This window comes from Colias croceus, chromosome 2, assembly GCF_905220415.1.
Source record: "Colias croceus chromosome 2, ilColCroc2.1".
In the NCBI taxonomy this organism is placed as follows: domain Eukaryota; kingdom Metazoa; phylum Arthropoda; class Insecta; order Lepidoptera; family Pieridae; genus Colias; species Colias croceus.
This window is the reverse complement of record NC_059538.1, coordinates 11,288,002-11,312,585: the sequence shown is the minus strand read 5'-3', so window position 1 is coordinate 11,312,585 and position 24,584 is coordinate 11,288,002. Positions and strand designations below refer to the sequence as shown.

The window sequence follows — 24,584 nt, the reverse complement described above, 5'->3', positions numbered from 1 at the left end:
AAAAAATCAATCACTTAAACTGAAACTCGTCTGTCCAATACACAGCATAGACACGCAATAAAGAGACCTAGTAATTACCTGAAATTCGTCTATCCCATTGACATGGAGGTCGAAGGACGCGCAGTGAAAGGAGCCAGTAGATATTTATTCCGCTTTCGCTCGTGCCTTGAACGTTTCAAGGCCACATTCACACCCACAATGCCAAGGCTACTACGCCCTTGTCCTACGTGCGAGGCATACGGAGTACTATTTACTACAGACTACAAGCATATTGTAAATAGATGGAATTTATTCGGTACGACGGGGACATGTTTGAGATTTCAAGGCGATTTTGTTCGCTTGACGTGTTGAATTTGTATCTGTTTTTTAGGGGTTTATTTTTTGTATTTTTTTTTAAGTATAGATATCTTACAGCTCTTGGAACGGTGGTGTTTTAAAACGGAACATTTGCGCCATCAACAGGATGTTTTCTTTCCCCTGCAGGGTTGTCTTGGCATATTAAAGCAGAACTATTACCAGTGTGCGAAAGAGACGGCGCTAGACAGGTCGTCTAGTCGCGTCACTTTCCCTCACTGGAATAAATACTGCTATAAGGCATTTCAATTCTTATCGCAGTACTACTTCCAAAAGCAGTACTTATTCCACTGTGAGACAAAGATAAAGCTATACAGGTCGTCTAGCGACATCACTGTCACACAATGGGAGTAGTATTGCTCTATGACGTCACAGTAACCGGCCTATATTGCAAATTATTTTATGCGGCACAAAATAACGTTGACACGGCAAGCCGAGCTATATATCGGTCGGGAATCCTCTCGCACGTGTAACTATATGGTTTACTGACTGTGCTGTTTGATAAAAGACAATAGAATTAATTCTTATACATTATATAATATGATATAACGTAAAATACAGAGTAATTATCGATTAATAAGGTCATAAAGGTTTCTCTCTTTCTCTGTAGAGCTCTAGTGAGTATGAAAGTGTTTTTTTAATCATATTCCCCGTTTAGAAAACGGATTAACGTCATTAATAATTAATCAATAGATATAATATTCAATCAATATATTGAAACACAAATTTTATGTTTTAATCGGAAACCTTTCTGTTTCAGAATATGTACACAAAACGTACAGATATTTCGGCATTAATAATTGCATGTATAATTCAAATTGTACCTCTGAAATATTATAACAAAGGCGATGCAACGTAGCGTATCTAAACGTGTCACATTTACCTGAATAATTGAGCGTGGTGAGGTATTCAGAAGTCAACGTTGTAAATTCTGATGTCTGTTTTAGGAAGCAGATCTTTTTAAATTATTTCGAAAGCTATTTCTGTATGCAAGAGAGTGTCCGCCTTATCACAATGCTTTAAGTTACAATCATCTTCTTATATATAAAAATGAATCGCAAAATGTCTAAATTCTTTTTTTATTATATTCCTTGAAGTACGAGGATGGTTCTTATGTAGAGAAAACGTAAACATGTACCACGGGCGAAGCCGGGGCGGACCGCTAGTAAGCAATATTAATTTTGAAATTATTGAACCTAAATTTTTGATATAAGTAGCTTATGAGAAAGCGTACCAAATTAATTTATAAAGATTAGTAAGTATTATTAAAATGTACATATTTTGCCCAAAACAATACAATTGTAATTTTCAGCAAAAACCTCCTTCACAATTATTTATAAATATGTACACAAAAATAATGTTATAAAACCCCATGCTTATATATTCTGATGAGTATATGTGTTTTCGCGCATAAATTTTTGTAGATTTACATCAATTGCGTGTTAATTATGAAGTCTTGAGCACATTAAGATCAAAATTCAAACATAAAGTACCTGTTTCAAACAATCTAATATATTTTTGAAGTAACCATATCGTCACAGTGTGTAAGCTGCAGGTAATCCCTCCCCTGAACCGCAGGCGCCTCGGCACTAAACTCTCAATCCGCATAAGCCTCTGTGAGGAGTTATGAACGTTTGTACGTGTGTAGATTTGTTACTACCTTCTCTTTGTTAAGACTTAAGATTGATGGCTTGACTGCGTGTAATCTTTTGAATGAAGGGATTGGCTAGAGTTGTAATGCGGGGAAGTAGAATTTAGGGTGTTTTATGGTTATTATGTGTTATTTAATTGCGTTGTTTCGTAGATATACAATATACATTGATCAATTTATTTAAAACACTAGATTTCCGCCCGCGGCTTCGCTCGCGTTTTCAAAGAAAAACTCGCATAGTTCCCGTTCCCGCGCGATTTACGGGATAAAACCAATCCTATGTGTTAATCCAAGTTACCCTCTATATGTGTGTTAAATTTCATTGTAATCGGTTCAGTGGTATTTGCGAGAAAGAGTAACAAACACACACACATCCTCACAAACTTTCGAATTTATAATATTAGTAGGTTACTTCATTGCAAATATGCAATCAAACCTGCAGCCAATGTAAATCAACACCCAAACTAAGTATGCATTTATTATATATATATTATATACTCGCCTAAACTAATTAATCATAAATAAACGTTAATTGAAGGAATTGTGAATTAAAAAACCACTTTGAAAGCAGAATCACTTCTAGATAAAGGTATCTCATCATAAAAAACACAACAATTATTTATTTGTAAACATTAACATTTACAATTGCTGTGACTATTTAACAAATAATAAACATATTTATTACGACTCTTATACGTAATGATCGATACAAGTATAGAATTTATGATTATTGTCTCCTTGATAGAGCTACGACGCTACGCTGTCTACGAGTCTACGAAATTACATCGTAGCTCGTGCTACGTATATCACGAAGGAACGTAGATAGCGTAATAAATTGTGTTGTTTAATATTTAAGATGACTGTATATTGTAATTAAATGGATAATAAATTTTATGAACTGTTTATTATTTTGTAAGTTTAGATATCTAGCCTTATTATAAGCATTCAAGAAATGCTTATTTATTACTTCTTGCATACTTTATTATAATATTTCTCAAACTCATAAATGCCCCCAAAAAAATATGAGTTTGTGTAAGATTGGTTTAACTCTTAAATTTTGATGTAAGCAACACAAAAAAACAAACACATACACACAGATGCGTTTACATTACTCAGATACGATGATGGTATCTAATTTAAGACATTTAAATTAAATATTCAAATCTAGACCTATGAGTATACGACCTTTAACATTAGCCAATATTTACGAACCACAATTTTGGCTTAAACCATTGTGTTCGAGTATTATACTCACATCAAGTAACTTCAACTCAAACTCGACAGACATATTAAATTCTACCTGAGGCGGCTTCATGTCTCTTGGGACAGTTGAAGTGTGATTAATCTCTGTGTGATAGGCTACAATGTATCGAAATATATTATAGGTTACAAAATCTGTGGCTGCTTTCTTTGAAAAGAATTTCAAAGACCAAAGACGATAAGGTAGAAAAAAAACATACATAAAACACACAAAAAACAATATAATAGGCGGAATATTATATTATACTGATTATAAATGGAACGGCACGGTACTGCTAGGCAACTTTAAGACTAACTTTCTAAAGGTCAAAAGTATACATGAAGCGAAAAATGTATAATGTATAACAATAATAGTTATACATTTGTGTTTGTATATGAATTTATTCCTTTGATTACGCGCATCGCATCGTTAAAAGGCTTTGCTCGAGGGGCCGAGCCCGCGGTAATATGAAACAGACAGAATGTAATTTATTTTACGTATCGTTTCATTTTATTTAAAACTAGCTTTTGCCCGCGACTTCGTCCGCGTGGAATAGTGACTTCCGGCAGAAAAGTATAGATAGCTGTGCCCGCGACTACGTCAGCGTGTAACTCCTTGTGTATTATTAATTTAAAATGTATTGGTAATATTATTTACATCAGGTTCACATGAGGCTTAAGGACCTATAGAATCAAAATACTTTAGCGCAAAGCTTCCGGGTAAACTATATTGAAAGTTGACCCGTCCGGCACGTGAACATAAAGATTTCTAGAACTGCTAACACGGGAAAGAGCAACGTATAACTGACCATGCGAGAAACAACTGACACCGAGATCTACTCCGGCAACATGAAAAGTCTGCCCTTGAGCCTTATTTATTGTCATTGCATAACACACCGATACTGGGAATTGCGTCCTTTTAAATTGGAATGGAAAATTATTTGGTATTAAGGGTATTCTGGGGATAAAGACGGTTTCTCCTGCACCGCAACCTGTTAAAATTTGAGCCTCGATTATATTTTGTTGCAACTGGGTTACTTTTAGTCGAGTTCCATTGCAAAGTTGTGGTGGTCTTAAATTTCGGAGTAGAATAATCGGAATGCCAATTTTTAAACAAATTTCGTGAGAAGGAAGTCCGGGCATATTTAAAGAATTTAAAAATTCTATCGGGTAATTAGTTGCTTCTTGTTCATCGACCATTCTATTTATTGATCTATAAACTTTGCTTTCCCCCTGTATATTCGACAGTATTTTGTTATTAATCTCAGATGCCTGGTCATTGCGAGGAGTTAAAATAGATCTTTCGCATAGCCAGGAATTGTCCCTATTTAATATATTTGTTACGTCACCGTAAACCGACGATATAAGATGTGGTTGAGATTGCACTATACAACATAATTCAGGCGTCAGAATAAGTTTTCCTTGGTGTAGTTGTGGATAGGTACCTTCACCAATCTTTAATAATGAATCAGAAAATTGACTATCATCCGGGTTATCTCCAGTTCTCACTCGCATGTTTATAGTCAAATGCACCGATTGTATATCACGCCACAAATAAGAGCTTTTCAGGCAAGCCCTAACCTCATCAGCTCGGGTTCCCCGTGGTATTACCGGTAAGGTTTGTCGGAAATCACCACAAAATAAAACCGTGATACCGCCCATTGGTCGATCATTTTGTCTTATATCCCTTAAAGTTCTATCTACCGCTTCTACTGCTTTTCGATGGGCCATCGTACATTCATCCCATATGATTAAATTACACTCGCGTAATACCTTTGCTTTGTCGCTATTTCTTGAAATACTACAGGTTGGACTTTCCGTGCGATCTAAATCAATTGGTATTTTGAACATAGTGTGAGCCGTTTTACCTCCTGGTAGCAATGTTGCAGCTATCCCAGATGAAGCTACGGCAAGAGCTATTTTACGCTGATTTCGAACATAAGCCAATATTAATTTAGTCAAAAAGGTTTTCCCAGTTCCTCCAGGTGCATCTAAAAACCATATTGTTCCCAAATTATTTTGAACACTTCCGCACACACGGTCATAAACTGAACGTTGTTCTGCAGTCATCATTGGGACACCGTTTTCTAATGTTGTCAGCAGTTCCATTAAGTTGTAACCAATCTCTGCGGAATATTCCCTATTAGTTACCTCTCCGACTGAGGTTGGTGTTGGCAAACCATATTCACATAGTGATTTACCGCCAACTGCTGTTAACTCATCCTGAAGAGCTAATAAGCACTGATTTATGGCAAGATCACGGAAATTATCATTAGTTGTGCCTTCATCATTGTTAGATATATTTCTAAGAAAGTCTTCTGAAAATTTGTCTTTATATTTTTCCCATAATTGTACAGCATCTGACAAATTACAAAATGTAAGTAATGTTACAAATAAATGACGTAACCGTCTTGGATTATCACTAACACAGGATTCTGCTAAAGCGTCATCCCAATGCTGATCATTTTCAAGCAAATGACGCGCTTGGCAAGCTGCATGATAACTGGGATAAACAACATTGTCTACTTTTCTCAAATCTATAAATGAGGTTGGTCCTCGCACAGTATGTAATAATAATCGCAAATAGAAACACTCAGCGTTGTTAGGATGAACGGTGTATACTCTACCAAGAACATGTTCTTTGAAAATACCTGACTCGCCATCTACAGGCCTGCCACGGCGTCTACGATTAAAGACACCTCGTTGCTTATCGTAGGTATAATACGATGGAACTTCTTCATATAAAAGAGATTTTGCAAAATCATCAGTTTGGCAAAGTCGAAAGAATGCTAATAAAGTTGTTTGTCTAGGGTTCTCTAACCGTTCTGTGACATTTTCGGTGTTGAAATATATACGTTGACCGCCTTCAAGATGAACATCCAGATGGGTCACAGGTGGATATCTTTCATGAATGTTGAAACTTAAGATCCGCCACACAGCTTCTGAAGAACTTATATATCTGCCTGACTGAAATCTTGTAACTTCATCATTTTCATTTCTCAAAGCAAATGTAGCTTGGTCACTGCCCTTATTAATGTACTTACAAATATATTTTATTGACTCTACACTATTACACATTTCAACATTTATGTGAGCTTGAAATGCTCTGGACAACACAGGAGAATACGGAACGACCCACCTATTGTCTAAAATAACCTGTTGTCCAGACACTCGCTTTTCAACAGTGAAACCACCAGTATCTCTTGAACGGCGACGATATTTCGGGTATCCATCATGTCCTGTTACAGTTTCTTCCACTAAGGCTTTTGGATATCTTTTAGTGCAACGACCGTCTTGCATGCAAGAAGAATTCACGTTAAATGCACCACATGGACCATGTATCATATGAGTTTTAACAATGTCGTATAACTCGGAATCTGCAATCGGACTTGGAATTTCGGCACTGATTAAACTGTCTACATCATTAGGTCGAACCTTATCTTTTAACCAAAGCAGGATATGTGCGTGGGGTAAGCCGCGTTTTTGCCATTCAACACTATACATATAACACAATACTTCTCCAAAAATGTTATCTTTGGTAAATAGATCTATCATTGATTTTAATTTTAAATGAAAAACTCTTGCGATGATATCATGGCGGTCATGCGGTGCTTGACCCTCAAGAAGCTCCCGAGTGATTTCATCCCACTTAGGATTGGTAGTTACAGTAATAAATAAGTCGGGACGTCCATATTTTCTTACGTAACAAAAAGCATCTTGAGTACGTTCGTGCATGTAGCGTGGACCACCAGTAAAAGAAGAGGGCAAAATAACTAAACGGCCCATATTCACCGTATCATTATCTTGCTGCATGGCGTCGCGAAGGTGCACGTATTCTTCAGCGCGCAGCTGCCTTTGATTAGATCGTATATAAACTAATCTTTCGGTTTCAATTTTTGCGTACATGTCTACAATAAACTGATTGAATAAGCCACGAAAACGTTGCAAGTATACAAACCTATTCCGTCTTACTTGCAATTGGTAACAGTAAAATTGAAGGCATGAAATCTTTTTATTATAAATAGGTGCGCCTGTATGCGGATCAGTTTGGTATAAAGCAAAATTATAACCATCTTCCCCTCGACAATATATCAAAGGATATTGCAAACCGTCGTAAGCCCTGTGGGTTTCGTAAATACGTTGTAAACGATTGTCTCTGGAACGGATAACGATATCACGCCTATCACATTCCTGGTCGACCAATACCACAGCAACTTCATTCGTGGATGGAGCATTATAACGCCCAGGGTGTTCCTGCGTTGGACGCCTATCGGCATTTATAACAATTTTATAATTGTTATCATCATCTCGAGGAAGAGCTTCTAATGCCGATTTAAAACTGCATACATACGAATTAATCTGATGCAACATGTTCTGAAGTTGTGAAATGAGTTCAGCATTTAAATTTGGGAAATATTGATTTCTTATATTCGACTGTTCGTTGTAGTCGGATACAAAATATATTTGAAGAAACTTAGGTTGGTCTTCAGGCAAAAGAGATCCTATCAAATGGTAAACCTGACCTTGTATTTTAAAAGTAGGCATGAAAGGACCTTCGGAGATTTGTTGAGCACCAAAGGATGTCATCTGAAACGCACTATTATAAGTGCGAATGTTGTCGAAAAACTGTTTAGATTGCACATGTTCCCCTAAAAGTAATGATTTCAAAGGTTCCGGTGGGTCTTCGAATGAAGGCAAATTTATTTTACCTCCAGAACAACAGAATCCAGCCGACTCCTTACTCCACTTTAAAGCATTACAAAAAGAACATACCACGTTCATATCGCCTATTACAGAAGATGATCTGTAATCAATTGTGAAATTATAAGCAAACCCACTTTTATATTTGTCTGACCACGCCACCGTATTTCTAGATTGATCTTCTATGTGTACATCTAAGTTATTAAGACTATGACGAAATCTGTCTGCAGTAAGACGGGCCTCTCGCTGTTCGTCCGTTTCAAGAGACCGAATATTTTCGATTCTTAATCTTTCATTAGACAAACTTATTAATCGTTCTTGTGTCAAAGAATTGTAATGTTCGCGTACCGACTCTAGTCGTTGTTCATGCTCATGTTCATCTTCGAGTGATCGAACAATATTATGGTGCACCCTATCATTTGTCAAACGGTCTTCATATTGAGTAAAAGTTTCAGATTCTCGAGATAAAATATGACGTTCGCGGTCAGCTGTGAGACGCAATTCCCTCTCAGTGAAGGTTTCTGACTCGCGAGACAATATATGACGTTCGCGGTCAGCTGTGAGACGTAATTCCCTCTCAGTGAAGGTTTTATTTATTTTTATTTATTACTCTTTAACAAAACTATACATGTGAAACTTATTGCTAACTTATACAAAACAAAACAAGAAAAGTATAGTTTATTAGGCGGCCTTATCACTTAGAAGTGATCTCTTCCAGGCAACCTGGGCAAAAGGTAACAAGCTTACTGAAATTACGATGGTAGGTAGAAAAAAAGGCAAGTAACAAAAAACAAAACAAGATAAATAAATAAATAATAATAATTAAAATAGATATACATATAGATAGATATATAATAAAAATACCTACATAATATAGATAAATATACTACACTCGAATATATACAATTAATTCAATAATAATATATACAATTTATACATATACTTATATGACTATAAATTAAATACATGATACATATTATTAAATACATACGTATACTACATAAAACAAATATAAAATACTACAAATGCATGCTGTGTATAATTAATAATATATAAATACATAGTTAATGTGCCGAGTTGAAAGCAGTAGTGAGAAAGTGTCGTCGCAAGAGGTTTTTAAATGAAGATATATTTTTAGCTTGTCTAATAGGTAGTGGCAAAGAATTCCAAAGATTGACAGCAGTGGCAACAAACGATTTAGCGAGGAAGTGAGTACGTCGAACAGGAACACTCAAGGTGAGTCTATCAGCCGAGCGAAGAGAATAGTTTTCATTGTGCAGGAAGGAAAAATTGTTTTTGAGATAAATAGGAGCAGAAGGATCAAAAAGGATACGGAACAGTAATTGCAACAAATGAAGATTCCGGCGAAAACGGATGGGGAGCCACTTGAGCTGTTTTCTGTAGATAGAAACGTGATCGTATTTCCGAAGGCCGAAAATAAACCTAATACAAAAATTTTGGAGTCGCTCAAGTTTATCAGTTAGCTCTACTGATAAATCAGGAAAACATGCATCAGCGTAATCAAGAATAGGAAGTAGAAGGGATTGTGCTAGCATAATTTTAGTGGGAATGGGCAAAAAGTTACGAAGCCTTCGGAGCGTAGCGGAAGCGGCATAAATCCTACGGCTCAATTCCTGGATATGATTAGACCAGGATAACGTTTGATCAAACAGAACACCTAAGTTTTTGACTACCTTTTGGTAAGGCAAGACTACGCCACCGATTTTGACGCTAGGCAAAATACCCCAGTCGATTTCAGAAATAAGATAAGGACTACCGATTATGATGACATTGCTTTTAGAAGGATTTAGTTTTAGACCAAAATCATCGCACCAACTAAGTATGGAAGCTAATTCATTATTACAAAAATCTATTGCTTTAGGTAGGTCAGCGATAGTAGACTGGGTATAAATCTGTAAATCGTCTGCATACATATGGTACAGAGCCGTCAATCGGGAACATAAGGAATTGATAAAAATGGAGAAGAGGAGAGGAGACAGGACACCGCCTTGCGGAACACCAGCAGAGACTGCGCACCAAGACGAGTGCTTAGAACCTATCATGATACGCTGCCTCCGACCGGTAAGGTAGGAACGAAACCAGTCAGTTACTGAAGGAGATATGTTAATTAAACGCAGCAAACCCAACAGTATGTCGAAGTCGACGGTGGTAAAGGCATTGCTGAAATCCAGCAGAGCCAGTACTGTGAGCTTCTTATTGTCAATACCAGCACGAATGTCGTCAGTAACCTTGATAAGAGCTGTAGTCGTACTATGACCAGGACGGAAACCAGATTGGAAATCACTAAGGATATTGTGTGTATTAAGGAAAGAAGTGAGTTGGTTGGAAGTGGAGTGAGTTGTTGGAGTGAGTTGGAAGGTTTCTGACTCGCGAGACAATATATGACGTTCACGGTCAGCTGTAAGACGTAATTCCCTCTCAGTGAAGGTTTCTGACTCGCGAGACAATATATGACGTTCGCGGTCAGCTGTAAGACGTAATTCCCTCTCAGTGAAGGTTTCTGACTCGCGAGATAATGTATGCCGTTCGCGGTCAGCTGTGAGACGTAATTCCCTTTCAGTAAATGTTTCGGACTCGCGAGATAATGTATGTCGTTCGCGGTCAGCTGTGAGACGCAATTCTCGTTGTGAAGCAGTTTCAGCTGCTCGGGATAACACATGTTGTTCTTGGTCAATGGTAAGCCTTAGCTCTCGTTGAGAAAAGCTTTGAGACGCCCGTGATGTAGCTCGTCTCGCTCTGTCAGCTGCTAATCGCATCTCTCTCTCTGAAGAGCTTTCATTGGCTCGAGAAGTTGAGGCACTAACTCTCATAGAGTTTAACCGATATGCTCTTTCCTCTGCCGATTCTTGAGAACGCGCATTTCTCATCCTCTTAGCATCTCTAGAATTTCGAGATAAAGATGGTCTTTTTTTAGGTGGCATTGTGTATTTTTAATCAACAGTAACTGAAGCTACCTTGCACTTATGAAATCTATTAATATTATATAATATAAACACTACTAAAATAACTAAAATGCGTACCTACTACTACTTATAAAGAAATAAAATGTAAACTAATAATATGCTTAAACACTACCGAAACCTATAGAATAACAACAAAAGAAATCTATAAATGAACTATAATAATTATAGTTAAACACTACTATAATAAATATATGATAATTACGAAAATAAACTATTAATACCTACCAAAATAACAAAGATACGTACCTACTGCTACTTCACTTATAAAGAAATAAAATGTAAACTAATAATATGCTTAAACACCACCAAAACCTATAGAAAAACAAATAATTACGAAAATAAACTATTGATATAATTAAACACTACCAAAATAACTAAAATACGTACCAATTGATACTTCACTTATAAAGAAATAAAATGTAAACTATTAATATGCTTAAACACTACCAAAACCTATAGAAAAACAAATAATTACGAAAATAAACTATTAATATAATTAAACACTACCAAAATAACTAAAATACGTACCTACTGCTACTTCACTTATAAAGAAATAAAATGTAAACTAATAATATGCTTAAACACTACCAAAACCTATAGAAAAACAAATAATTACGAAAAAAAACTATTAATATAATTAAACACTTCCAAAATAACTAAAATGCGTACCTACTGGTACTTCACTTATAAAGAAATAAAATGTAAACTAATAATATGCTTTAACACTACTAAAACCAACAACAACAACAAAAGAAATCTGTCAATAAGGTCGAACACTCTGAACGTCTATTCGCATCAACAGCCAAATATTGTATGAACCTCGCACGCGGACCCGCCGCCTTTTTATAGCTCCCACCGCGAAGCGCGTCGAACGCGGCAACTGATACACAAAAATAATCCTTATGGCATGATTCTGTATTCACGCGCGATGACTTATAGCGTATTTCATGTTCAGTAGCACCTCGTTAAGTCGAACCTCGATAAGTCAAATACCGCCAAATCTAGAAAAAATGTTTTGTTCCCTTCCCCTCAAACACCAAAACCTCCATTACTTGAAATCTTGACCCTCTATTAGTTGAAATAATCACCGAGTCCCTCCAAGCCATTTGGTACATATTTTCACTCTTTAACCGTTCGAAGAAGTTTAGTTGATCTGCTCTTAAACATGCAATAACCTATCTTATTTTGCGTCCCTCTACTTTTATCTCCAATTCTTAATTTATTTTATTTTAATTGCCATGGCTAAGTGCACGTTTATATTTATTTTTTCTTATTCGCATTTGTTGCACGTATAAAAATGTATGTATCCAAACTGTGGATAATGTTGTTGGTTGGACAGTAATTATACCTGTATTTAGATTAAGTTTTATTGTACAATTAACCACTGTTCTGCTGTTTATTATCCCTAATAAAGAAAATAAAATAAAATAAAATAACTCGAAAAATTAACTTTCACCTTTGTATCTCGACCATAGCAACGTTTTATTTTACAACCTTTATCTACAACTTGATCATTTGGAATTTATTATCTCTATTGTTCGAACAAAAATAAGTTGCCGACTTTAAGAACTTGAACTTTTTTGTGTACTTTTTATGTAAAACAATCGATGTACAGCTGCTAATGAGCCTTAATAAAATAAAATAAAATAAACTTGCCGACAATGTAAGTACACTATTGTTTCTTAGAAAACATTTTAGGACTATACCATAATAAATTTATGACTCACGTAAACACGTGTTTGCATTATCTGATGACGAAATTATTTTTATTTTAATTGCCATGGCTAAGTGCACGTTCTGATGAGTCTTTTTCCCAGACAGATGAAAAGAACTCTGCGAACATATTACTTATTTTCAATATCTGTATGTGCTGAACGATTACCCAGAGTAAGCGTGGGAACGGACGAAGCGCGTTTTTTGTCTTTAATGTAAGACCAAAAAAGTTTTGTAGATTGGGGTAGCAACGCAACTTATATCGGTCAGTTTCCTAGCGGTCCGCCCCGGCTTCGCCCGTGGTACATATTTACGTTTTCTCTACATAAAAACCATCCTCGTACTTCAAGGAATATAATAGAAAAGAATTATCGAAATCGGTTCAGCCGTTCACACGTGATGCCATGACAACGCGAAACGGGTGCAGACCCGCCGCCTTTTTATAGCTCCCGCCGCGAAGCGCGTCGAACGCGGCAACTGATACACAAAAATAATCCTTATGGCTGCATGATTCTGTATTCACGCGCGATGACTTATAGCGTATTTCATGTATAACTTTGGTGTTTCTACACCGATTTACATGATTCTTTTACTATAACCTGCCCAGGAGTATGAAGAATAATTGTGCCAAATTTGGTTAAAATCCGTCGTGTAGTTTTTGTTTCTATAACGAATATACAGACAGACAGACAGACAGACAGACAGACAGACAGACAAAAATTTTACTGATTGCATTTTTGGCATCAGTAGCGATCCCTTATCACCCCTTCATAGTTTTTTTTTTAATATATTTCATGTACAGAATTGGCCTCTCTACAGATTTATTATAAGTATAGATAACGTTGTTACAATTCAATGTAATTTGCTTCAATTGTATTAACTAGAATTCTTTAAGGCCTCGTTTTGCGGTTTTGGGAATGTTTTTCTTACAATATTTATTGTGATATCGCTTAAGATAACAGTGTATTGAGCTGTTGGCAAACTCTCTCATGTCTGATTTATTTTCTTAACAGCGTAAAAACATGGTTTTAGGTCCGTACGTCTTCAAGATGGACCAAAAGTTTCCTTAAGAATTGTCATAAAAAAACAAAAACTAAAAAAGCCTCAAACTAAGTATATGTGAGTAGATTGTTATAAAATAATACTAATCTATTGTTTTAATAAGTCGTTCACATATCGGAACGATTTAAAGTTTATATTTACTAGAAATCGAACCTACTACTGAATCCTCCGCTCACATAATAACCACTGTACCAAGAAAGAAACATACATGTTAAGCAGTTACAATGCAGTATTTTGTAACAAATTTGTGGCGTACGTACTTTGAAATTCCACGAATGAATTATTCATAAGATTAAATGAACTGTGACTAGCGTTCCAAGCTATGCTTAGTCACTGTATTTGCAATCGCAGTAATGGGGTTGTTTTAATGTTTTCTATTTGGAAGATTAGCTCCAAAGTAGGGTTCGTGATTTTTCAATAAAAGCAATTGAATTTTTACTGCTAAGTAGTACAAAATAGGTATTTATATAAAACTCCTGTTAATCTTACAACCAGTGCAGATGAAAGCTCTAAATTTTTGGTATATTATCCCGAAAAAATGACCGCCTCCTTGGTACAGTGGTTGACGCGTGAGCGTAGAACCGAGAGGTCCTGGGTTCGATTCCCGGTGGAGACGAAGAAAAAAAAAAGTCTCGGTCTGGTAGGACACAGAAGGCTGATCACCTACTTGTCCCTAAAGAAAAATCGATCAGTGAAACAGATGTATGCATAATGCATCTGCCCCTTACCCCACTACGGGGACATGGGACTTCACTTTATCCCGAAAAAATAATAGTATCTCATCTTTATTAAGAAAGCACTTTGTATACATATAGCATAATAATCAATCAAATGGCTCTACAATTAAATAATTGTATAGCATTTTAACGTTATTAAAAATATTTTAACGTTATCTATACATATATTATATCTGTAGAAGGGTCAATTCTGTACATTGAAAATATTGAAAAAATAAATAGCAGGGGGTGTTACTGGATCGATATCAAACCCAAATATGTGATTTAAAAATTTTTTGTCTGTCTGTCTGTCTGTATGTTCAGGCATCACGTGAAAACTAACGGTTCGATTTCGATGAAACTTGGTATAATTATTCCTTATTATCCTGGGCATAAAATAGGATACTTTTTATCCCGGAAAAATACGGAGAAAAAAATAAATCTTAATTTTTCTTAATTTTTCCGCGCGGACGGAGTCGCGGGCGGAAGCTAGTTAAAAATATATGTTTTTGTGCATTATGAACATTACTTATATTAGTGTCTGTAATTGCAAAGCCAACATAAGATAATTGACCGTACAGAAGTCGAATTTCTGCAAGCGCAAGTGCTAATTGCAGCTTTAGAGGTTTAATGAGGCGAGGATATTGGAAAGTCGAAGTTAATTGTGTGTGCAGTGTGTTCCTTAACGCTAAATAGACTTAAATGATGCTCTTATTGATGAAAAGTATAGAAATAACGTTTTATCGTAATAATTAAACGATATTTGTAAGATAGTTTGTTTCAGTGATTATGAATGAAATGATGACGTAAATTTGATCTGTATAATCTATACTTATTAATATTATAAAGCTGAAGAGTTTGTGCTTGAACGCGCTAATCTCGGGAACTACTAGTCCGGTTTAAAAAATTCATTCGGTGTTAGGTAGCCCATTTATCGAGGAATGCTATAGGCTATATAACATCACACTAAGACCAACAGGAGCGGAGCACTGCGGGTAAAACCGCGGAGCACAACTAGTGTAAAATAAAGGAATATTTTCATAATTTAAAAGTGCCACAATTGAGCTGTAGGTACTCGTACTTGTTAATAGCAAAAGTCGCGGGTTAACTGTTACTAAGATTATTCCAACTGAAACTAAGATTTGAAAAAAAAAATATGTTTATGCAAACGGACTAGATATTTCACAAGAAATAGTTGGTATTGTATGCAGTGACATTGAACATACTTGGTTACTAGTGACTACTACAATATTCAAAACTGAATACTATTTGTTTTGCACTCACAGCAAGAATATTTTCAACGTAAGGAATATTATTATTTTATTCTCTGTATATTTTTCGAAAGGAATACAAGTAAAAAGTATAATTATCTGCAGGCATATGCCACACACACGCAGTTTACAACTAGCTAATTTAGTATAGCTCTGCACCTGCGGTTCGCCCGCGTTTTCTAAAACTTAACACGCTATCCATTGGTGAATAGAGAACGAAAATCGGTTTACTAGTTTTGAGTTATCGCGAACAGACAGCCGTAGGATTTTGTTTTTTAATACGTAGTAATAACGTCTCTATTATGATAAAAGCTCTTTTCCTTCCTTATCGCAATGGTACACCGTGAAAAATACCAAAGGAAATCAAGCTAATGACCATGTTCTGACGTGTAGCATAATAAAACGTGATAAAGCCTTACATTAGCTGTAATATCATTTCCTCCATTCAGGCGGTAATGTCTCCATCCTTGATCGCGATGGGGTGGCATAAATCTACACGCAGCAGGGTCATTACGAAGTATTATACGTAAAAAGGACGCGTAATTATTCTTTGTATAGATGTTTCACAGAAAGTATATGGTAGTGGTTATGTTGACTAGTAGATACGGTCATAGTTTAGAAAATCTTACTACATTAATAATTACAACTCCGCTCAAAATTTATAGCTTCAAAACTTATACCTTTTAATTGTAAAGTTGTTCTCTAAGTATTATTATAGTAGGTACCTACATAATTAAATATGGTGATAACATGTTTGACACAAACAACCGAAATAAGTGCATTTAGTTGAATTGGAAACTTATGACTCTAAATAAATTGAACTCAATTACTCAAAATAATAGGTAATTAAATAGTATTAGATTTTTTTATATACAGATATTACTACGCATTCTAACAGGTCATACATACGTTTATAATATAATTATAATTATTCTAACTTATCGCACAATTTAAAAATAATATATTTTGTTTCAGAGCCAACTATGGGACGAGTATGAGCTAGAAGACGCAACGTTCGCCGAATGTAGCATCAGCAACGCTAACCACAGCTTTCAAGTGAGATATATGTATAGTTATATACCTTTTTTAACATTTCTTTGCATATATAGGAACATTTATTATTTACTAGCTTTCCACCCGCGGCATCATCCGCGCAGTCAAAGAAAAACCCGCATAGTTCCCGTTCCCGTGGGATTTCCGGGATAAAACCTATCCTATGTCCCGGGGTAAAAAGTTAAGTTAAAGGACAGAGTTACTTTTGCATTTATAATATTAGTATGGATTACCTTCCAGGTAAATATGACTTATCACTATAACAGATCACTTTAGACCGCGTCACCATTTTTTTTCAGGACGTAGCTGTGGTCAAACATCTGCAGCCTATGTAATATCTATATTACCACCTAAACTTGAGTGAAATTAATTTTGAACATATTTAAAAGTCGTGTTTACTTCTACCAAACACATAGAAAATGCGCTTTAGTACAATTAATATTAAGTAATTTTAAAATTTCAATAAGTGTAAACTTGTGGTTCAACATGTATTCGAACGTAGTACAAAATAAAGAAAACATAACAAGAATGTGTTTCTCAAAGCAAACTCTACGTTATAAACGTGGCGAAACTAAAACGCAATTCTAAGAAACAATAACCAACACGGGTGATGCATTTTGGTCAACATCCAGAACATTAGATGCTACACGATGTGACGGGAAATTGTCTCGGCCTGCGCAAATGGTTTTGGTTTACACAAGGAAACATGTCCATCGCTTAGAAGATAAAGGTATACTATATCTTCTATGCTATGTATATGAAGATGCAGTATAAGAATATCGTCTTATATGTAATAGGTGCCAAAATAATTTAGGTATTGAAGATTTAGGTTTTTATTTATTTTTAATTTATCATAAAAATAGTTAAAAGAATAGCATGGAAAAGGAAACAATGGAGGCTAGCTAGCGAAGAAAGCCCTACCTATAGAAAGAATATATTATATTAATGGAGGATAAATATTGAATTCTAACCTTAATGAATTAAAGGAATGCGATCTTCTATGCTCCGTTTATTGCTTAATTACCTTTAGATTGTCACGAATGTGTACTATTGTATACATCGTTAAATAACTACATGGGAAATTGTATTCACGATACAATACAAATTCTGAATACGACATCAACGATTCCACATTACAGATTAACCATTCAAATTTGCGAGCCAATGGCCAATTTAACAAATTAATGTACGTGCTCCAATCAAACTTAAGTGTTCATACATCACGGATAGCCGGGTTGACCCAAATGAGTGAAGCCGCGGCTTATTGGGTCAGCCGAGACGGCTGACAAATTACCCCGACTAGTGGTAGTGTTGGATCAAGGGTTCGTAGTTCTGATTAGATCCTTGACTTTGATTATACATATATCGGTATGTATAAAAAACTTGGTGGTATTTTGGTGAGGGAAGTAAATGTGGCTTAAAACATCATGGGTCAGGACTCAGGAGAGACGGCTCGTATTTCCCCGGCATTGCGAAAGACGCGGGTATGAATCCTGCCTCGTGAACTTGAATTGTTTCATTGAATTTTTGCTTTTATTTAAAAATGTATATTTTTAAAGCATTTCAATGCTATTAAACTAAATATCATGTTTTCTTCGTGTTTATAACTAAGTTTATAATATCACAACATTGAACATTACGCTAGTGAATAAGCCACGGGATAAAACATATTATCAATAATACAAACATTGAATTGATATTCCCCTTCTTGTAGCTTATTAATAATTCCACTTATATCGTTGATATAACTTCCACACTTCTACTAAAAGATTTATCATAAGAACATTACAAAGAATAAAATTGTTAGAGCTGAACAAAAGAAATCAAATATTTACTGGGTACGTACAGAGACTTCAGAGGAAATAATATTATCAACCGACTGTTAAAGTAAACTTGGGCTTACTAGTTTTATTTCCTTAGGTATTTAGCGAAGTTCTAGCGAATATTTGTATTGTTTCAAGCGTGGATTGCGTTTTCAATGTTATAGTTTTCAATGGGTTTAAAATAAAGTTATTTTATGTATTGATTATCACTCGAGTCCGATGTCAACTTCGGAAAGTTATAACAATGGAAACTCTGATAGTATATATTCGTTTTTTTTTAATAAAATAAACCATACAATTTATGTGACCACTTCTATGACTCAGCTACAGAGCAATTTGGCTGCGATCAGCATAGTTATCATTTCTTTTATATGTCTGAGCACTACTCATTACCACATCAATAATAAAACAAAATAAATGATGTATCGTTTGTATTTTGCAATTCTGACCACTAATTGTGACAAATGTGTCTAGGTGACAGGCCATTTGCCTGTAGCAATGTGGTCGCGTGTCCCAGTGACACATAAATAATAAAAATACAAGAATCGTAAAGTATTTTGGTTATAAATGATGCATAAATAGGACACGAGTCGCGTTTGATTAATGGAGACGGCATTTAGCGCGTCAAAAAATGCGGAACGAGAAAGGAGGTCGTAGGAAATTGACAGAAACGGGCACTTTGCGGAATGGTGGCCATGTGGCCTTGTAACACATAGCCCTTTTTAGTGTCGTAACACTTTACTTTTTCACGTAACACTTTATCTAACGCCTGATGGTAATCATTCTAATACAAAAGTCGCAAAGATGTATTTCCTGATCGTTTTCTGACAAAAGCTTGTCTGAATGCAATGGAAAGATTGTTTTTGTATAGTTGTGGAGATTATAGGTCGATCGATATCAATACTAGATAAAAAAAATTTATTAAATGAATAGTAGTTACAGCTTGTTTATAGTTCCAGACTCGAGTGAAGAATTTTTCCATAAGATGAAAAACACTTGAGAAATTTCCAGCTATTGCATTGTTTACTTCTTTTCCAAGTTAAAGAGGATCTTGTTAATTCATAGAAATACATTTTTTATTAAATTGCTATGAAGCTTACAATTTATAGACTTAAACGGTAGCAATTCTTAGTATTTTTATAGCTCCTCTAGTACGTTAGCAATTCCAATGAATAACATTATAACATTTCACAATGCAATAACACAGAATACATTATAACACTACTGATTACAGTATTATAGATGCTTTCTTAGCACGTGAGTTTAATAAGATTTAGAAATACAGGTGAGCTATAATAGCAGTAATAACTCAGGCCCCGGAACCATAGACACAATAGAAAATCTATTGAGTCGTGGACCGATCGGGCCGCTTGGGGCTCAATGGGCTAAAAAATACTGCGTACGATAAAATTGGATGAATACCTATCAAAAATGTCGTGGTGCAATTATTGCGAATGGTTCAGTCTGATAAAGGAATATAACCGTAGAAACAGTATTTTTCACCAAGAAATCCTTTCCAGAAGCATCACAAACGTTTGAAACGAGCGAGTGTTCTCACGTCTTTGGATACTATAATATAAAATGAACGAAATACCTCGTTCCCGTTAATTTATACCATTAATTTATATGTGTGTTTGATTTAACTTAACACATGTTATATATAATTATATTGTCTTTTGGTGGTGCACAACTTTAGTTTATATACTTTATATTTACTGTCACTATAGGCCGTATATATTATCATGACTAGTTTGATAGTTTCACATTGTGAAGAGGGGGTACCAAAGACACATACATGATATTATCATTACCAACGTTTGCACACAAAGATAATTACTTGTAAGTTGTATAGTTGTGAATTTACTAGCGGATTAAATAGACTAGACCGTGGTAGGTACCACATCAAGGGACGCCAAAACATTGATCATAGGTAATAAAAATTAAGGTACCAAATACATTTGCAGATAGTGCTAATCATTTATACATGCATACGCCAACGATAAGAACTTATGTGTTTCACTATGATAATAAATTGCTCATTTACCCCGCTATCATTTAAATATTGAGCTTAACTAAACTCCGATGTAAAAAGTAACCTCCACCACATTCCTACATCTATCTACGACAAGGGTGAAGTAACCTAGATCGTAGAGATGGTTAACAATGTCGGGCGATTTTCTTTGCGGTGACCTAGTACGTAATCATTTGATGTATAGAGACGGGGTCTAGCTATCACGTTCATCTTTCAAGTGTCAAGAACTTAAACAGTTTTCAACCGACTTCAAAAAAGGAGCTCCTCAATTCGACTATATTTATATACGTTGAGAGTATAATTTAAAGGTCGTGTCATGGCAATACCGTCACGGAAGGCGACGATTTTGGAAACTTTTAATATGGCCAGAGAAGTTTCACTTCTGGCACGTGTGCTCAGCATACACGCTCTTTTTTTTGGTTTGTTACCCCATAACTTTCAAGTAGGTGAACTGGATACGATAATTCCTTTTTATTTGAAAGCTGGTGCCTCCCGTGTCCAGTTATATTTAAATTTGAAACGATATATTATAGCTTTGCATTTTGAACTATGTAATTAGTTTGGTACTATAAATTACGGGCGTTGTTTCGTATTTCGATTTATAATGCAAGTTTTAATTTGACTCGGACAAAATTTGGGGTGGCTTTATAGTGTTCAAATTACCTAACACGGATTTCGTGTTAGCTCGGCAAATTTGTTGTATAACTTTGCCTTTGGTGTGTCATTTATAACGCTGAAACTGTAATAGCTCGCTTTTGTATTTTTTATGCTCGTTTATTTCTGAAACTTTCGTACGCTTAACCTTCTTATGTTAATATTTTTTTTCTACTTAACTTAATTGAAGTTCCTGGACGGGAGGTACCACTCCGAATTCTATGAAAGAAACATATTGTGACAAAAAATTCCAATTCAAACACAGAAATAATCACGTCAATCGGTTTAACACCCACTGAGTTATCGAGTAACAAAATGATAATTAAAAATGTCTCAAAAATGTATAAAATAATTAGTTATAAAACTATAATTTAAAATACCTACTTATCTATGTATCTAAAATACTTAGATGCAATTTTGCTTCAGCCTTGAAGTACATTCATTGATACTGAAGATGATGAAAAATTCATCCTTAAACGCTAGTCTAAAATGAAGTATAAAAAAATTGGTTGTTTGTAAAGTAGGTTTACGATCGAGATGTTTACGTGATAACGTCTTATGATGAGATGAGACGCTCGAGATGAGACGGGAGATCGGTCCGTCTCTCTCTCGTTATACCTGCGATCGCGCTCGTGAGGTTTTGGTGTGACACAAGTTTCGGAACATGTCACCCGACTAAAACGATTTTAAAGACGTTATCACGTCAAAACCAATCACTCAAAATAGTCATTCACTATCAGCCACTCATTCACAATACTCACTCAAATGAGTTACTTACAAAAGGAGAAAAACATTTGATCCAATGAACGTTGTCAGTATCCAGAGTCAATGTAGATATCAATGATTGTTATCGACAAAACGATCGGTCGCTATGTAATCAATCCTTCAGTGTGGTAATATGGAGATAATAAACTAATTTATATATAAGTAGGAGTATATAAGATTTATTTGTTCTTAGAGAAAGTAGGTAACTTGAAACATTGTGTTGGACCTTTTTCATTATTTACGAATAGCAGATACCTATAACAAAGATTTGTTCTAAGATAAATATTTCAGTCAAAATATAAATTGTATTTTTATTATACATGAAATTGTATTTTTATTATAGTTTAAAAATAACTAATTATAAAGTTAAGTTTCACAAATATAATATTATAACGTGAATTGTAAACTCGTAGACTTAAACACAATAATATTATTAATGTTCATAAAATATTCCGTGGAATAAAGCATAATGGTAATACAGGACATTGAACAAAACTATGTAATTTATATTAAGCCCGAAGGCGGTTCGAGGCACATGTTTTAGGGAATAAATCTGTGCCTCCAGTGAATAAGGGAATAACTCAAAAACAGCACTTTTCAGGAGAGACAAAAAACTATTTATCAACACTAAATCTTTATAACTTCAAATTTTTATGCTTGTATGGGTAAGATATTATGTTAGACTTTAATTTTACATAAGAACAGATATTGTAACAACCCCATAAATATACTTTTTTCGTGTTTTTTTGTAGTTGTGCCCTTATGAACGAGTACTTCATGGAATAACTCAATGTATTCACATAAGGTTTTTTTTGCCCTTTGCAATATAACGACTTATGCCCTAATGCACTATGTTCATAGTCGCATAACACGACTTAAATTATTGCCAGTTTTGGTTTTATAGAAATGATGCGACTTATTATGCTTGAAATTTGTGTACTTTATGACTCAATTGAGGCCTTTTAGTGGAACAACCATGCACGTAGTTTGAAAAACGAATAAAATCAACGGATTTTTTATCGTTATTAGATATATAATAAAAACAAAACAACATGTAGGTGTTTATGCATTTAACCCTAGAAGTCCAATCTACGTAAATTTAATGTACACCGCGGCGAAATAACTTTGTCTTTTCTATATTTACCATCGAATCGCTTCGAAATCCAGAAACAACTCATTAGCCATCGAGACCTAGCAGTACATAGTTGGCTCATCCCGGTAAATTCCGCCATTTTGTAGTAAAGAGGATGTTGTACGTCATTTTGACGTATAATTGGGCTTTTCGTAACTTTTACGATTGTTTAAAAAAATATTTTGTGTTGATTTATTTGAATATTTTTTTTCCAAGTCACGTTTTACATGATATAGTATTATATACTATATATTGAGTATAAAATAGGATCCAGAAAACTTTAACACTAGGACGAAAAACCTTCAATTTTAGTAAATGACGATTATTGTCCTCCGCTGGATTTGGACTCCAAGCAAGAGGATTGGGTGGCTGAAGATGTTGTCTGGAGAAAAACCGAATATGTCATGGTGGTTATACATTGAGAATACAAGCACTATTAAGAGATAAGAGAAGCTCGAAAACCATATTCCTGTAGGTATGTTCAGTTACCTTACAGGGAAAGTTATAGGTGGTCAGTGGCAATATTTTACGGCATGATATGGAATTTTAACAATTTCTATATCTTATAATATCAAAATAATATAGATAAATAAAGAAAAAACAATGAGCCGCAAAGATTTTATGAAAAAATTAAGCACAGATTTGAAGGTGCCTTGGATGCAAATATGACTTGAAGAGACTCTACGTGACAATATCAAAATTTTTTCAAAATATATGGTACCAGAGTATCAATAATATGTTTACGATAATGCAGGACCAAAATAGTTTTTTCCTATAAAAAGGCAAATTACAGTGGCTAAAACGCTATATGAGAGAGAACACAATATTCATATTTGTCAAGACTGGTTATAAATTTTTTTTTTCTATGCGTCTATAATTATAGTATTATTGTAGTTAGATTAAATAAAAAAAAAGATTAAAAACTAGTTATTTTTTATAAAACTTACCCAAATATAAGAAGAAAATATTATAAGTTTAACATTTTTGTTGGCTTTTTTTAGATGATTCAACTATCGTTCTGTATTTATATAAACAAGGAGTATAATATTAGCACTTAATGTGTTAATTAAAACTGTATTTTTAATATCTATTGCAAAAAATAGTTCATTTCCATAGAAATATTATTAGTATCCCAAGTTAACTGATAAATAAAAAAAGATTGAAAAATATTATAAAGCAAAAAGGAATAGTGTCCGTTGTTTCCGTGCAGTATTCAAATAGACCAATAGTAACACGGCATTAATGCAAAACTGTCTCATGTCGTCACTTGAACCAATGACACTAAGAGTTGTTCCTTTATGCTCATGTTAGAAAAATGACACAACTGCGTTTATACTAAAATAGTGTTAGCACGGATGGAACAAAATGAATTAAGTCTTTATTCAAAAAGTATAACTACACATATGTCTTTGTGTTCGTGGGTTATTTTGACTC

At 34.7% G+C, this 24,584-nt stretch overlaps 1 protein-coding gene and 1 long non-coding RNA gene across 2 annotated transcripts in view; both read left to right on the top strand.

Annotated features, from left to right (window-relative positions):
• The window catches only part of LOC123704473 (diacylglycerol kinase eta), a 141,033-nt gene that overhangs the window by 84,227 nt on the left and 32,222 nt on the right, over window positions 1-24,584 (top strand). The window contains exon 3 of the mRNA XM_045652871.1: window positions 16,667-16,747. Within this exon, the coding sequence (XP_045508827.1) occupies window positions 16,667-16,747 (81 nt within the window). The remainder of the gene's footprint in view (window positions 1-16,666; window positions 16,748-24,584) is intronic.
• LOC123704485 lies at window positions 4,792-10,896 on the top strand. The gene is made up of 2 exons (XR_006753141.1): window positions 4,792-8,531; window positions 10,325-10,896. It is a non-coding gene; the product is annotated as an uncharacterized LOC123704485 (long non-coding RNA).